At 43.4% G+C, this 16,322-nt stretch overlaps 1 protein-coding gene across 1 annotated transcript in view; it reads right to left on the minus strand.

Moving 5' to 3' along the window:
• The window catches only part of ETFA (electron transfer flavoprotein subunit alpha), an 85,835-nt gene extending 76,266 nt beyond the window's left edge, over window positions 1-9,569 (minus strand). Inside the window, exon 1 of the mRNA XM_060005552.1 lies at window positions 9,410-9,569. Coding sequence (XP_059861535.1) covers window positions 9,410-9,448 — 39 coding nt within the window. The 5' untranslated portion in view covers window positions 9,449-9,569. The remainder of the gene's footprint in view (window positions 1-9,409) is intronic.
• Between the last annotated feature and the right edge of the window lie 6,753 nt (window positions 9,570-16,322).

Consider the following 16,322-nt stretch of genomic DNA (forward strand, 5'->3'; position numbering starts at 1 on the left):
ATTCTGTAATCACCTCTCAGTAACGTTTCCAACCTCTCCCACCTCTCCCTTTTCCTGGGCTCCTTCCCGTCAACTTTAAAACATGTTTGAAGCTCTCCCAATTTTAATGAAACCCAAAATTAAAAATCCATTATCCCACCTTTCACTCCAGCTAATTCCTCATCTCCCATACACACCTCAACTACTGTACTTGTATCCTGGCTTCTGCACTCACCAAAATTACCAACAAATACTTTTCATGCTTACTTCTTCTCTCAAAATGTTTGAAATTACTGACTAGTCCATTCTTACTTCCATTGCTTAATTAATAATTTATCATCTATATAAAAATGACAGATATACAGACAGAGATAGAGGTATCAAATCTCTCTCCTAAGTGCTAGACCTATATAATTAGGTTACACCTGCATATCCAATTGCTTAACTTGTCTCATCAATCACTCACCAACTCAGCAAATCCAAATCTTAACTCATCTTTCCCTTGATCCTCCAGCCCCCTCCCATACTGCTTCTCTGGAGTTCTTCAGGGGATGCACCATCCCCTAACAAGTTGCCCAAACCATGATCTGAGAGTCATATCTGGGTTTTTTCCTCAACTCTCACAGCCAATCAACCACTAAAGCTGTAACAATTCTTCCTTCTAAATACAGTATATCCTAACTCCACTCACTTCTCTCCATCTTTAATTCCACTACCTAGTGCAGGCCATTAACCCTCTCTTATTACTCCAACTGACTCCCAAACCAACTTTGCTCCCCTCCAATCCATTTCTCTCAGTGATCTTTCAATGATAAAAATCCAACGTTATTCTCCTGCTCAAACAAGTCAACTGCTTCCTGCCTCCTTAGGATATGGTAAACTAGACTCCTTAGATTGGCTTACCAGGCATTTATTCTATGGCCTGATCTACCTCCCTAGCCATATATCTTTTGCTCTATTTATAACTTACTTTCGGATACTTGAACTTGCCCTGCTCTTTCTGACCTTTAGCCTGTCCTCACATTGTTCCCTCTGACTTAAGGACCTCTTCCTCTATTACCGGATTAGCTTCCAATCACCCTTAGATTTTCTGCTTAAATGCCAACCCCTCCAAGAAACTTTAGTACAGTGCTGTGGTAAAGAGTACAGGCTCTAGAGCTCCCCTGCCTGTTCTTGTTTTTTGTTTTTGTTTTTAAATTCTCTGGCTGCACTGTGCGGCCTGCAGGATCTTAGTTCCCCAACCAATGATCAATCCTGGGTCCGGGCAGTGAAAGTGCAGAGTCTGATCCACTGGACAGCCAGGGAATTCCTGCCTGGGTTTAAATCCCACCTCCACCATTACTTCTTTATGCCTCAGTTCCCAGATCATAAAATGTAGATGATGATAACAACAGTAATAATCTCAGAGTTGTTGGGAAGGATTAAATTAGTAATTGTAAAATAAAGCTCTTGGGATAGTTCCTGGAACATAATAAATGCTCAATAAAAGTTAGCATGAAAGCTTCCTGGATCTCCTCCAACTGGTTAACTTTCCTAGCACCAACACAGTACCCTGAATCGACTTCATTACAGCACTTGACCACACGCACCTGATTACTTTGTCTTCCCTTCTTGATTTTGAGTACAGAGGTCATGTCTGGTCTTCTTACCGCTACAACCCCAGCTTCTACTTCAATGTCTAGCACAGAGTAGATGTCTAATAAATGAGTTGAAAATTGCTTCTAAAAACTTCTTCATCAAAAGGATAACAAGTCACAGATTGGGAGAAAATATTTGCAAAAAAAAAAATATCTGATAAAGGACTGTTATCTAAAATACACAAAGAACTCTTAAAAGTCAACAATAAGAAACAAACTGATTTAAATATGGGCAAAAGTTCTGAATAGACACCTCACCAAAGAAAATATACAGACGGTAAATAAGCACACATAAAGATGCTCTACATCATATGTCATTAGGGAACTGCAAAGTAAAACAAGAATGAGATACCACTACACATCTATTAGAATGGTGAAAATCCAAAACACTGACAACACCAAATGTTGGTGAGGATATGAAGTAATGGGAACTCTGGTGTAAATTCAAAATGGTACAGCCACTTTGGAAGACAGTTTGGCGTTTTCTCACAAAACTAAACATACTCTTGCCATACAATCCAGCAGTCACACTCTTTGGTATTTACCCAAATGAGTTGAAAACTTACATCCACACAATGGGACTTCCCTGGTGGTCCAGCGGTTAAGACTCTTCTGGACTTCCACTGTAGGGGGATGGGTTCCATCCCTGGTCAGGGAACTAAGATCCCACATGCTGTGTGGTGTGGCCAAAACAAAACTTACGTCCACACAAAAACCTGCAAACGGATATCTATGAAAGCTTTATTCATAATTGCCAAAACTTAGTAGCAATCAAAACGTCCTTCAGGGGACTTCCCTGGTGGCACAGTGGTTAAGACTCTGCACTCCCAACATGGGGGCCCAGGTTTGATCCCTAGTCAGGGAACTAGATCCCACATGCATGCCACAACTAAAATTTCACATGCCACAGCTAAGGAGTCCGCAAGCCGCAACTAAGGAGCCTGACTGCTGCAACTAAGGAGCCCTCAAGCCACAACTAAGGAGCCCTCGAGCCACAACGAAGGAGCCCTCAAGCCGCAACTAAGAAGCCCATCAGCCACAACTAAGGTCCAGTGCAACCTACTTAATTAAAAAAAAAAAGTCCTTCAGTAGGTGAATGGATAAACTGTGGTACCACTCAGCAAATGGAGTACTAGTCAATGCTTTAAAATAAAAAAAAGAGCCATCAGACCATGAAAAGGCATGGAGGAACTGTAAATGCATATTACTAAGTGAAAGAAGACAGTCTGAAAATGCTACATACTATACGGTTTGACCAATGTGACGTGCTGGAAAGGAAGAGCTATGGAGACAGGAAAAAGATCAGTAGTTGCCAGAGGTGGGCAGGGAAAGGGAAGAGCACAGAGGATTTTAGGGCAATTAAACTATTCTGTATCCTATAACAGTGGATACTTATCACCGTACATTTGTCAAAACCCATAGAATGTATAACACCAAGAGTGAACACTAACGTAAACTATGGATTTTGGATGATAATGATGTGTCACTGTAGGTTTTTCAATTGTAACAAATGTACCACTCTGGTGCAGGACGTTGATAGTGAGGGAGGGAAAAAGGGGTAATATGGGAATGCTCTGTACTTTCTGCTCAATTTTGCTATGAACCTAAAACTGCTCCAAAAAATAAAGTCTATTTTTAAAAAATCTGTTGCTTCAAAAACATCCTTTTAAACTTCTACTTTATACACTGAGCTATAAAAAAAACAATTTTAAGACTCTAGATTAGTTACTCCTCAAGGTTATTCATTTGAACCACAGAAAATGATGCGAATAACTGTTTTCTTGATTCTCCTGAGAATGAACATAGCTAGGACCATTCCAGATTCACAGGTAAGAAGTTATTTAATTACATACAGTGAATGCTTAAGGATTATAAATGTTTGTTGCCACCTTACACTTAGATCTTCCTTTTGTGTGTGTGGGTGTACAAGAAGTTTATTGGGGAGTACTCTTGAGAACGACACTCAGGAGGCATCAAGGAAATAGAACTGGGCGGTGGAAGAAGCTGAACTGCAATATTGCAGTGCAGTCACTACAAAGCTCTCGGCTGATCTCACAAGGAACCCTGGAACTAGGATGGCCCTTCAGAGTTGTCCAGAACTGAAGCAAGGGGGCCACAGACTTTGGGTGGTTTTTTGGGGTTTTTTTTTAAGAATAATCAAACTAACATGACTGACGCATTCTTTTATTTCTAATTCAACCCTGGAAATAACGCCATGTTTTAAAAAAAAGCAAGATATGATCAAATAAGAACACATACAATATGTACAGAATTAAAACAATGGTAAACAGGTGATTTAAGATAGCCAAAACTCAAAAATGAAGTGGCCTTCTTATCTAAAGAAAATCCTTCACCCTTACTATTACTTCATCAGCCAATAACAACAGTTGTAAAGCACCTTAGTTTACAAAGTAATTTCACAGGTTTCTCTAGCCCCCTAACTAGATTAATGCTCTCCCCAATTACATATTCCCCAAACACCCTATACACCTTTCTGTCACAATGATCACACTTAAAATAATGTGTTCAATATTTGTCTCTCCCAGTCTGTTTGCACCATGTGGGCAGGGATTAGGTCTGTCTCATCCTCCACTGTGAACTCAGTATCTATCTTTGAGCGTGACACATAGTGGGCATTCAATGAATGTTTAGCGACTAACTGAAAAGTTTACCCCTAAATGATCAAAAACTAAAAAAGCAACCGTTTTTCTCTCATTGATAACTTAATTATCTAAGCAGTTAATATGTGTATCTACCAAGGACAGTACGCAAACTTGCTAAATCACTAAAGAAATACCCCATCATACTTTTACAGAACTTATCTAGACTACTAAGTAGACTTAGTTCCCATCAGTAAAATGTGAACTTTTCTTCTGCATACCTGCCACATACCCTTGTTAAGTTGACTGGCCTTAATGAGACAGTATTCTTGAAGATAGGATTAAAGGGGTCATCATCCTCTCTCCACCCTTTCAGAGCCAGACTTCTTGAAAACAACGTCCTTAAGCATAAACTCTGCTGCCTCACCTCACTCTTTCTCCTTTACTCACAGCAAACCAGCTTTCACTTCCACTACAACACTGAATCCAGTCTCTTCAAAGTCACCAACAACCTGGAATAGCTAAGTCCAGTGAACACATTTTGGTCCTTCTCTTATTCAACCTTAACAGTTTTGACACTGTTTTTGCTTTTCAGTGTTTTTAGGAGCAACAAAGGAGATTCACTGCTCAGGTGCTCCTGCTGTGCCTTTAACTGTATGTTCAGGTAGTAAACTACCACAGGTGTTAGAAGGAAAAAAAAAGTTGGACTCTAACTCCCTACTGTACAAACCCACTCAAAACCTAAAGTAGTAAGAATAAGTTTAACCTACCTCCCCCACCTTTGAAAACTAAGTGGGGTAATGGTAAGGGTGTGGGGGTCGTTTTGCTTAACTCAAAAATTAAAAAGCAGGAACAAACTATAAAATCTTTCCAACTTCTACTGAAAAAGATAAATATATAATTAAAGTTACCCATCCCTATTTTAACATATATTTTGTAATTTAAAAACGTATATTACATTTCTGTACTTTAACCTCCTTAGTAATAAAATATGATAGCTTTTAATCATGACTAGAAATGTCATATGACATTGATTATATTATTAAAAACACAGTCAATTTACTTCACTTTAAAAACAGACAAGACCCTTAAGTAGACACGTTGGCAGGAAGCATAATTTTACGGAATTCCCCTTATGCAATAAATGTTTTAGTACCACATCAAACTTGGCTTTCTTCTTTCAAAAGAAATTAAAATTTGCATGTGAATTACAGAGTTCAATCTCATTCATCAATGATAGACCGTGGACTCTGAAAAATGTCATGTTCCTTCATACCAGTTTCATAGCTTCTGAATCAAGGTAGATATGCCTCCTGTCTGGCAATGAATATAGTAACAGGAAGACTCAACCTTGAAAAGTGTTGCTTCACTCTCCATGTAAAACATCTCTTTGGTATCTTAGTCAACAAATCAATTTCAAATGTAAATGAATAAAATAATACTAATAATTCAAATCAATAACCCTGCAAGAATGTTAACTACCTATTTTCCTCTTATTGTGTTCCCCAGATGGAAAACACTTTCATTAACAGATAACATTGAGGACCACTCCCCCCTCACCAAGAGACTTTGCTCAAGGCCACAGATAAATCAAAATGAAAATGGAATTTAGATACCAAATGCGAGTCATTTAACTTACATTCTAACAGTTTAAGGTATCTCTTTTATTTTCACTAGTTGCAATAAATTTACCGTCTTAACCATTTTTAAATGTACAGTTTAATAGTGTTAGACATTCTAACAGCTTATGGTATCTTTTTTTCACTAGTTGCAATAAATTTACCATCTTAATCATTTTTAAATGTACAGTTTAATAGTGTTAGCTATATTCACATTATGATGTTAACAGTTTAATCTTTTTAATCTTTTAATAGATAAATCTATTATTAAAAATGTGGTTTTGTAGAAACATATCTTCCTGAATTTACTCATGGTTAGCTACAGAACAATTTATTTAAATTGCAAGAGTGGGGATTCAGATAACTCACTTTGACTTTACGGTATCATAAATATAAGTAAACAGGAGCCAGACTGAGGGACTTGCACTTTAGAAATCTGGGACAACTTGAGCACCAAAACATTTAAGAGTAGTAATGGATGAAGTAACCTACTGAATGAAGTAAGGATCCATGAGTCCATAAATAAATACATCAATAAGCAAGAAGAAAATGTTCTTTCTTATAATTATACAAAGCTAATAAAAGTAGAAGGAATGGACTTCTCTGGTGGCGCAGTGGTTAAGAATCCGCCTGCCAACGCAGGGGACGCAGGTTTGAGCCCTTGTCTGGGAAGATCCCACATGCCCTGGAGCAACTAAGCCCGTGCGCCACGACTACTGAGCCTGCGCTCTAGAGCCCACGAGCCACAACTACTTAGCCCACGTGCCACAACTACTGAAGCCCACACGCCTAGAGCCCAAGCTCTGCAACAAGAGAAGCCACCGCAATGAGAAGCCCGCTCATGAAAACGAAGAGCAACCCCTGCTCGCCACAACTAGAGAAAGACCACGTGCAGCAACGAAGACCCAACGCAGCCAAAAATAAAATAAAATTGATTAATTTTTTAAAAAGTAGAAGGAATGATGAAATTAGAAAAATTGCTATTTTACATCACAGTACTCATTTCTCAGGCAAGAATCATCAACAGATAAGACTAATGGGTGAAAGTCTGATGAGAAACAGAAGAGTTACATCGTTTCAATGTATCTCTCCACAAATTAGTTAACAGATAAGTAGTAATTTGATAGTGGAGAAACCTGCTGAACACTTTAGCCAAGTAATTAACATCACCAATAATGGGATAAACCAACATTATGAGCCTCCTAATATGATGCACTGAGAACACAATACCACTTCTGTGATACTCCTGCCAGTACATAACCTGAAACTAATCAGAGGAAACACCAGACAAACCTAAATCGGGGGACAGTCAACAAAATAGAAGGCCTGTACTCTTCAAAAATGTCAATGCCATCAAAGCCAAAGAAAGGCTGAGGAGTTTTCTAACAAAGACTGAAGAGACATGAGAACTAAATGCAAGGCATGATCCCAGAGTGTCCTAGACCAGAATAAGAAATACTGCTACAGATGCAAACTATTACATAGAGAATGGATAAACAACAAGGTCCTATTGTAGAGCACAGGGAACTGTATTCAGTATCCTGAGATAAACCATAATGGAAAAGAATATAAAAAAGAATGTGTACACACACACATATATAAATAAGTCACTTTGCTGTACTGCAGAAATTAACACACTGTAAATCAACTATACTTCAACTAAAAAACAACAATAAAAAAATACTGCTACAAATGAGTAACAATTGGTAATACCTGAGTAATATCTACAGATCATAGTATTGTATCGTTAAACTTGCTGATTTTGCCAATTATACTGTGATCATGAAAGATGAACCTCCTTGTTCATAGAACATATACTGAATTATTTAGTATAGAGCATGTCTGCAACATACATATTATATCAGAAAAATAATATGTATATATGAGGAGAGAGAAAGCAAATGTGCCAAACTTAATAGCCGGTGAAACTCAGCAAAGGGTTTTGAGAATTCTTTGTACTATTCTTGCGACTTTTCTGTAAGCTTGAAATATCTAAATTTTTAAAGTTAAATATGTATGTGTATTTATGTATCCATTTTACAAGTGTTCCCGCTGTTTTCCTATACCCTTGAAATTCAAATCTCTCAAATGTTCTTAATGACTTTAGAGGAGCTACTCTAAGCATGACTTCAAACTCTGAAAATAAAGTCAAGGTCAAAGTCTTCGGCAAACCACAGCAAAGATTTGGAAATACTGCCTATGTATATTAGCAGTGTTTATAATGACTTAAGCTAGTCATTCCATTTTTTTCTGTTAGTGCTACAAAATAACTGAGTCCTAAATTCCCCCTCCACAACTATTTCACTTATGCCAGACTTCTAACCTGTCCACATAACTATCTTCCAATTACTATATAGGTAAGAATCTGGCTCTGATACCTGGAACTTTCCCAAATCCATGACTTTAACTTGTTTATGTCTGAGTCATCTGAGGAAAATTTCTGGGGAAGACTGAACACTGACCTGAAGGATGTGGGTTTGAACTTTGAGCGTATGGGGGGGGGCCAGGGTTGGGATTTTTTTTTTTAAGGGACCAAGAATACATAAGAAAAGGGCCTACAGATATCTAGAAATACTGCCAACTATGTTTCAGGGAGAAAATCCCAGCGGTGGGTATGAAAACATGCATGCACAAGAAAAACTGTAGAAAAAGTACAAAATGTCAGGAAAGTTTCTGACCCAAGTTTAGCAATCTTGTCACTTAACCATCAGAATATCTACAGAATCTACAATATAAATTGTTACTTGACTTGTAATTGGTCAATCTCCAAATACTACTGTCCCATAGCATTAGGAAAACACATATTTTCTATCAGTCTTTCTCACAATAGCAAAATGTGGTAAACTCATGATTTGTAACTAATGAAAGCATCAAAAACTTACCGCTACCAATATCGTTCCCTAGCTATTTAACCAGCAATCTGCTGGTTTAAAAGCAGGTCAGCTTGCAGTAAAAAGACGCCTGCCTTTCAAAATTGGCTACAGCTGTCAGCACAATCACCTAAACGCAGCACTGTCCCATTAGCCAGAGAGCAGAGCAGGTTTCCAAAACCACATTGCCCCTCGCTCGCCCCAGCACTTGACAGTGAGTGAGTGGATTCGAAGAGCCGCAATGCATCCAGGGAAAATGTTTAATTCTTCCAGAAACGTCACCTTCCAAGCTGAATTCAGGTTTTAAACTTTTTCCAAGAGGACATGCCGGCGGCGACATTTTCCTCCCTCGGGTAAAGATTCCCCGGAGACTCAGTTGCTCGCTCCCCGTCAAAGGTGGAGAAACTGGCGGCCTGTCTGTGCTGGAGGCTGGGAGAGGGGCTGGGAAGAAGACGGGGAAGAGGAGGGGCAGCGGGAGCGCAGGTTCAGTACTCTGACCTCTGACCTCGACCCCCACCTGACGGCCCGAAAGGAGGCAAGGGCAGGCCCCAGAACTTTGAGCCCGAGCCCCAGGCCGGGCTGGGCCTGCCAGCGCGAGGGCCAGTCAGGTCCGGGGGTGGCGGTGACCTTCGCCCAGACCTTCACAGGGACAGCAGATCGAGGCTGGACCGTCACCGGGCTCGACCCTTCCCTCCCAGACTCACCGCCCGCCGGAACTGCCCAGGAGCCACCGCTCGGAACATGGTCACGGCACCCGTTCGCTTCACACTAGCCGTGAACGTACCCAACTGCACCGCCTCCGCGAGTTACCGTAACGCTCGCGAGACTCGGGAACGAGAGCAGACTCCCCGGCGAGGAGAGCAAGCCCGTGGTTTCTGCCTGCCCACTGGGCGGTCGCGCAGCCAATGGGGCCGGCGGAAAGTTAGGGGCTGGACTTGGGAGTGGGGCAAAGGTGAGGCTTTTAACTAGGAGACATAGGGGGAAGCCAGGCTAAAGAAAGGCACGGGCAAAGCGGTCTAACTGCCGCTGACCGTAGCCCAGACTGTCTGCCAGCCCCAGTGTGCAACGCTTGTTAGACTGAACTTTCCCACTGAGCTGATGACGTCACTGTCCTGGCTTCCCAGACCTCTGGACGAAGTTCACCTCTCTCACTCTAATCATTCTTCTGCCTGTTCATTTGCTCACGGATATCAATGTTAACCCCTGCAATGTGCTAAATACATTTTCCAGGTCAGGGGAATATAATAAAAGTATGCATAAAATGTTGACCTCACCAAACTCTGGAGGAAACATACGAGTAAACCTATCATTACTATTATGGGAGGAGGGATTCCTGGAATTGGTGATATTTGAGCTGGGTTCTAGAAGGAGGAACCTCCGGAGCACAAACAGGGAAGGAACATGACAGGAAGGTCCAAGGACAAGGGGCAGGATGCTGTGTGCTGCCTGTAGAAGGAAGCAGATTGGGAAAGGTCTTGAATGGGGGAGTAACATGCGGCCCCACCCTAGCCCTCTTCTCTCCCCACTCTTCCTATCCCAGGACAGGCCCACCCACACCCTGCCTTCAGTGCTCTTGACTGCCAAATCTCTTCTGACCTTTGGATCAGCTTATCCACCTGCCTACTGGGCATCTCCTCAGGATGTTCCTCAACACCTCAGACCCCCATATCCACAACTGACTGGGCGTTCCCTTCCAGACTTTATTCTCCTCCTGTATGCCCTTTCACAGGGAATGCTTTCCGCCTCCACCCAGCTGCTCAAGCCAAAAACCTGGGGGTCATACTTGACTTGTTTCTTCCTTTCTTCCCTATCCTATGAGTCACTAAATTCTAGCGATTCCACTCCCAGAACAGCTCCCAAATCCATCCAGGACTCTCTACCACGCTCTGTGTTTGCACTGCTGCAGTTGCTTCTTTACTCTTCTCCCAGTTTCCAGTCTTCAATCCATCTCCCACTGCAACCGAAGGGCTCTTTCAAAAGAGCAAACTGGTGATGTTACTCCCCTGTTGAATAATACACTTCAATGGCTGCCCATTGATTTTAGGATAAAATGCAAACCCCTTAACGTGATGTATAAGCCCTGTGTGAGCTGATCTCTTCCTTGCTCTTTTACCCCCTTTCCATCTCCCATGGCCATACAGAATTTCCTTCACATCCTCCAACGCCCTATTCCTTCTGCCTCCCCACTCTCTTCCCCCTTCCTCTCCCCTTTACTCCTTCAACTGTTTAATACTTATTCATTCTTGACATTTCAGCTTGGACTTTCCTCCCCCCAGTAACTCTGAATTAGACCTCTCTTCCACATGCCCCTATTTCTGCCTGTACTTCACCTGTATATAGCGGCAATTGCCACATTGGTTGTAATGGCCTGGTTACTTGTCTGTCTCACCCACCTGACTGTAAGACCCGTAAAGGCAGAGTCTATCCTACTTTTTTTATTAATGTGTCTTCACACCTTGCACAATGCCTGGCTCACAGGAGGCATTCAATCAGTGTTTGTTGGATGAATCCACAAATCAATGAGTGACTTGGCTAAAGAGTCTGGACTTTAAGCAGGGGAGTAATACACTCAGAAATTGTCTTACTTCCCAATTTCCTAACCATCTACCTTTCGATCCTTGTCGAGTCTACCAACAAATCCCACTGGCTCTACCTTCAAAAGATGTCCAGAATCCAACAACTTCCACCAACACGTCTTCATTCCTCCACCACTACCACCTCTCCTCAGGCCCTTATCATCTCTGCCCTGGATCATGGAAGGAACCTCCTGACTGGTCTTTCTGTTTATACCTGTGCCTCCTGAAGTCTCCTCTCCAAACAGCAGACTGATTGTGTGCTCTGCTCAAAGCCCTCTTCTGCCACTGCCCGCTCTGTCACTATGCCCCAACAGAACTCGCTGCTCCTTGTACACACCAAGCAGCTCCCATCTCTGGCCTTTGCACTCCCATTGTTCCCTCTGCCTGAAATGCTCTCCCCTGGGGACCCACGTGCCTCTTTTTCTCACTTCATTCAGGTCTCTGTTCAAAAGCCACATTTTCAGAAAGGTCGACCTTGGCCACCCTACATAAAAGAGCCCCCCTCCTTCTGCACTCTCAGTCGGCTCCTTTGACTTTCCTTCTTGGCATTTATCACCAACTGACAGGATGCACGTTTCTATTCATTTGTGTTTCTTGCTAATCTCCCTGCATGGGAATGTAAATTCCCTGGAGCAAGAACTCTGAGCCAACAAACATTCGAAGGGCCCTGTGCTTGGCTTTTGCTCTTGCCTCTGTCTGGAATTCCCTTCCCCACTCAGCAGGCCTCTGTTCCACATTTAACACTCAGCTCACATGACATTTCTTCTGTGAGGCTTTCCCCACCCCTCTAGGATGAACGAACCCTTTCCTCTTCTTCACTCTCCTGGTTCTGTGACCATAAATTGAGCATACGTTACATCCACTTAGAATATGTCTGCGCCCACGTGGTGGGCTGGGGCTCGGGACCCCCTCAGTGAGTCTGCATGTGGGAGGGGCCGTTTAGTATTCCGTATATCACTGCATTTGCCTCCCAACCCAGTTTCCCAGTTGGACTCATAGTCCTATGGAAGTGGAAAGAAGAGGGAAGGGTGCTTTAAGTAAAAACTGAAAGGGGTATTTTACTAAAAACGATGTAAAAAAAAGTGGTCCACAAAGCCACCTCCTCCCCTGCCTCCCCACCCATGACAAAGCAGAACACAAAAGAGGAGAGGAGCTTCCCCACCCCCTCCCCACCTCCATCTCCCACTGGGCAGCTTTGGCACCACCCAGCCTCCGGTGAATCAGCAGCAGCTGTGCCCAGCAGAGGCGCGATGCCAACAGAGACAGGGTGGTTCCTGGCAGAGCCGAGACAGAGCCAAGGAAGAAGCAGAAAACTGCCCAGGTCTATGATAACTGACCAGACCTGCGCATGAGCACAGAGGGGACGCCCCTTGGGACTTCGCCGGGGAGTGGGGGGAGTTCTATATTCACATGCGGGTCAACAACCACCGAAATGTGTGTACGAAAACGTCTAACTTAGAGGGATTTCCCTGTAGATACTTGGGTGTCTGTTTTTCCCCCTCAGTTATGAGCTGCTCTGATGGCAAGACCCCGTGATTTTTATTATCTGGTTCATGTTTAGTGAGTGTTTGTAGAAATGTTTGTCCAAAGAGAAAAGGGAGTAAGAGAGGGTGGGCAGAGGGAGGAAGGAGTTGCCACAGTCAAGCCCTGAAGACTTACTCCAGTCTCTTTGGAAAAACAGCTCACCTCACCTCTTTCCTCTTCACAGGCCAGTTTCAGGAGCAGTTTCTCCAGGATTCCTGGTGAAAACGTAAAAGAGGAGAGTTAGTGGGATGAACTACAGCCCCAGCTGCTGCAACTCTCTTGGGGGGCCACACTCCTTCCTCGTCAGCCATGCTAGGCTCCCCTTACCGTCAGCTGGCACCTCCTCTGGGCTCAGTGGTTTATCTGCTGATCTGAGCCCTTGACCACCAGGCCCTTCTTAGACCAGAGTTGTTGTACTTGTCCATTTATCATCACAAGTGGGCAAGAGAGTACTGAGAAGCACCCAAGTGGATCACTCTTGGCCAAGATGATGTCTCCTCTTCGTCCCTGCATACAAGGTGCCCAAAATGCCCAGGTGGCGTCTGTAGCTAAATACTTCAGTGGGACTCTTACCGTGTCCTTTGGTGGAAGAGTCCCAGTTTGGAGTCAAAGACCTCTAACCCTGCAGAGCCCGGAGCTGTGAGGTCTGGAAGCCCAATCTCCTCAAGTGCTCACTGAGAGTGATGGTAAAGTAGGCCCCTCCTGCTTCCACCCTTTGGTTCCTGGATCCATGTATTCTTCCTGCTGGGGACACAGCACCATATAAAGGTCTTTGATTCAAGATGCACATGGCATCCCGGAGGATGAACCCCATCCTCATAAAGTATTGCCTCCAAGCTGGTGCTTCAAGTGGGCCTTCAGGAGGTCATTCTGATACCCTATCAGGCCAGCAGCTTTGGGGTGGTAGAGTGTGTGACTGGATCAGTGACTCCTGTCATCACAGACTCATTCCTGCACCTCCACTGCAATAAATTAGGTCCCGGGTTTGACATGATGTTTCGTAGGATCCCATGCTGGTGAATCAAATACTCGATAAGCCCTCAGATAGTGGTGCTGGCTAAGGTCTTGGGGGCAGGAAAGGTAAACAGTACCCTGAATATGTGTTAATTCCTATCTGGATGAATCATGGTTCTTCCAGGGTGGAAGGGGTTCAATGTAGTCAACATGTCACCACATGGCCAGTTGGTGTCCTGGAGGAATGGTACCATATTGCTGGCTCATTCAGCAGCAGCAGTAGCTAGAACAGCCTTCTTAAGTGGGAGCCCATGCTACTAGGTTCACACTAGCCTCTCTTGCTGTCACTGTGGCCACTTCATTCATGTACCCTTAGTGCCAGCACTGGGTGGCTGACGGCAGAGGCTGGCTGAGGTCATCTGGCCAAGTGATTTTTTGTCTTCTTGGTTATTTAGTGCCTCTTTCATGGTGAATGCTTGCTGGTGGGTGTTAACATGTGATACAAATACTTTCATACTTGGTGCCAACGTTCACACACCCATCCATCCTTGTGTCTCTATCCCAGACCTCTTTGACCCTAATCCTCCAATCTTTCTTCTTCCAGGCCCCTACTAAGCCATGTAGGCCATTCATCACCACCCCTGAACTCCTATATATTCTAACCTTGGGGCACCTCTCTGTCTACACAATGTGGATGACCAGGTGCACCTCCTGAAGCTCAGCCCACTAAGAAGAGTTTCCTTCACCACTATTTTCAAGGTCACCCCGGAGTGGGGCTACAATGCAACTGACATCCATTTTCAGTTTGAACTCACATACTGGGTCAACTCTCCATAAACCATATACAGGATTTTCGTCCTCTTGTCTGCTGGTTGTGAGGGATCCTACACAGAGCAGTAAGTGTGAACTGAGGATGGGTGCTGGTATAACATGGGGTGTGGGCTGCCTGCTCAGGCAACTTGGTCATGCTCTCTGGTCCTACTTGTGCTCAATTCCAGATGTACCACTTCCATCCCAGGACAGACTGTTGCTGCCTACCTGATATTATGACTTGGTGGGTTTGATAGAACCCAGCTTATGATGGGTGGTTTCTGACATATGGTTACTTGGTGTGGTTACACCAGCTTCCTTTTTGCAAAAGGCACATAAATCTCTGCTGTAGGTGGCATGGCCTTGCTCCAGGGGCAAGGGCCTATTTTGTGATTCCCAGTGGAGGTTGCCATAAACTTCACACAGCATCTCTTCTACAACTGATAGCACTAATACCAGCTATGGAAACATAAATGGCCTAATAGCAGGACTGCTGGGACTACAGCCTGGACCTGCTGTATAACCTTTTCCTGCCCTGAGCTGCATTAAAGCTGGCAGCCTTTTGTGTCACCTGGTTTATGGGCCAGAGCAATATGTCCAGGTGTGAAATATACCATGCCAAGAACCCAAAGCGGACTACCAGGCGTTATGCTCCCTTATTCATGGTAGAAGGTACAATAATTTATCTCTTTCTTTGGATGGGTTATGTGGCATTCCCCTGACTCTGGACCCCTAAACATCCTACTGATGCTATCGGCCCCTGCGCCCTTATAGAATTTATCTCCCACCCTCTGGAGTACATGTGTCAGACCAAGGCCTCTAATGTGCTAGCCACCTTTTTGTCCATCTGACTGAGTTAATATGATGTCTTTGTTGTAACAGATCAGGATGTGATGTTTTGCAGGATGTCTAAATGGTCTTGATCTCTTCCGTCTGTCTTACTACAGAAGTTGAAAGTTAACATAGCTCTGGAGCAAAACTATAAATGTACTCTAAATGTATAATGTTGATGTTCCATATGAATGCATACTGTGTCTGATCCACTTTCCTCATAGGGATAGGAAAGGACTTATTCACCAAATCGATATCCACATAAAATGTACCTGAGGCTGTGTTCATTTGCTCTAGCCAAGATACCCAAACTGGTGTGGTGGCTGCAATAGGGCTCCTACTTGGGTGAGTTTGGGCTAGTCCACTGTCATCCTCTAGGTTTAGTCTGGTTTCTGCAGGGACAATACTGATGAACTGAATGGAAAAATGACGGGATTCCTTTAGACCCGTAAATGTTGCTTCATTGTATGTTGCCAAGGAGGCCCTCTGACTTTTACACATGGTTTTCAATTGCCTGTTAATCACTCCTAGTCTTTTATATTTTTCTCTAGGGCATCAGTGGAGCTTAGTAATTGTCACCCAATGCCATTGTCTTGTAGTTACTATTTCCCTGTATCTCTCAAATGCCTAGCATATTCCCTTCCACAGGCAAAGCATCCCAATTCACCACCAGTGAAAGCTGTAACAATTGAACCACCACTTTACATGAAGGGCTATCTGTATTCCAGCTACTGGCAGTGAGGGTGTCCTCAGTGCTGGTCTAGCAAAGAGTAATACAGCTCCAAATCCCTATCTTATCACCTGCTTTCTCAGACCACTCTCATACTCCTGTTTCTATTGGAAGCAGGCTCTGAGACAAGTTTAAAGTACCTGATGACTATTTGGGGGATGCCCTTAAGATTCACACCTCTGTAAAGGATGA

The sequence above is a fragment of the Delphinus delphis genome, chromosome 2 (assembly GCF_949987515.2).
Source record: "Delphinus delphis chromosome 2, mDelDel1.2, whole genome shotgun sequence".
Classification (NCBI taxonomy): Eukaryota; Metazoa; Chordata; class Mammalia; order Artiodactyla; family Delphinidae; genus Delphinus; species Delphinus delphis.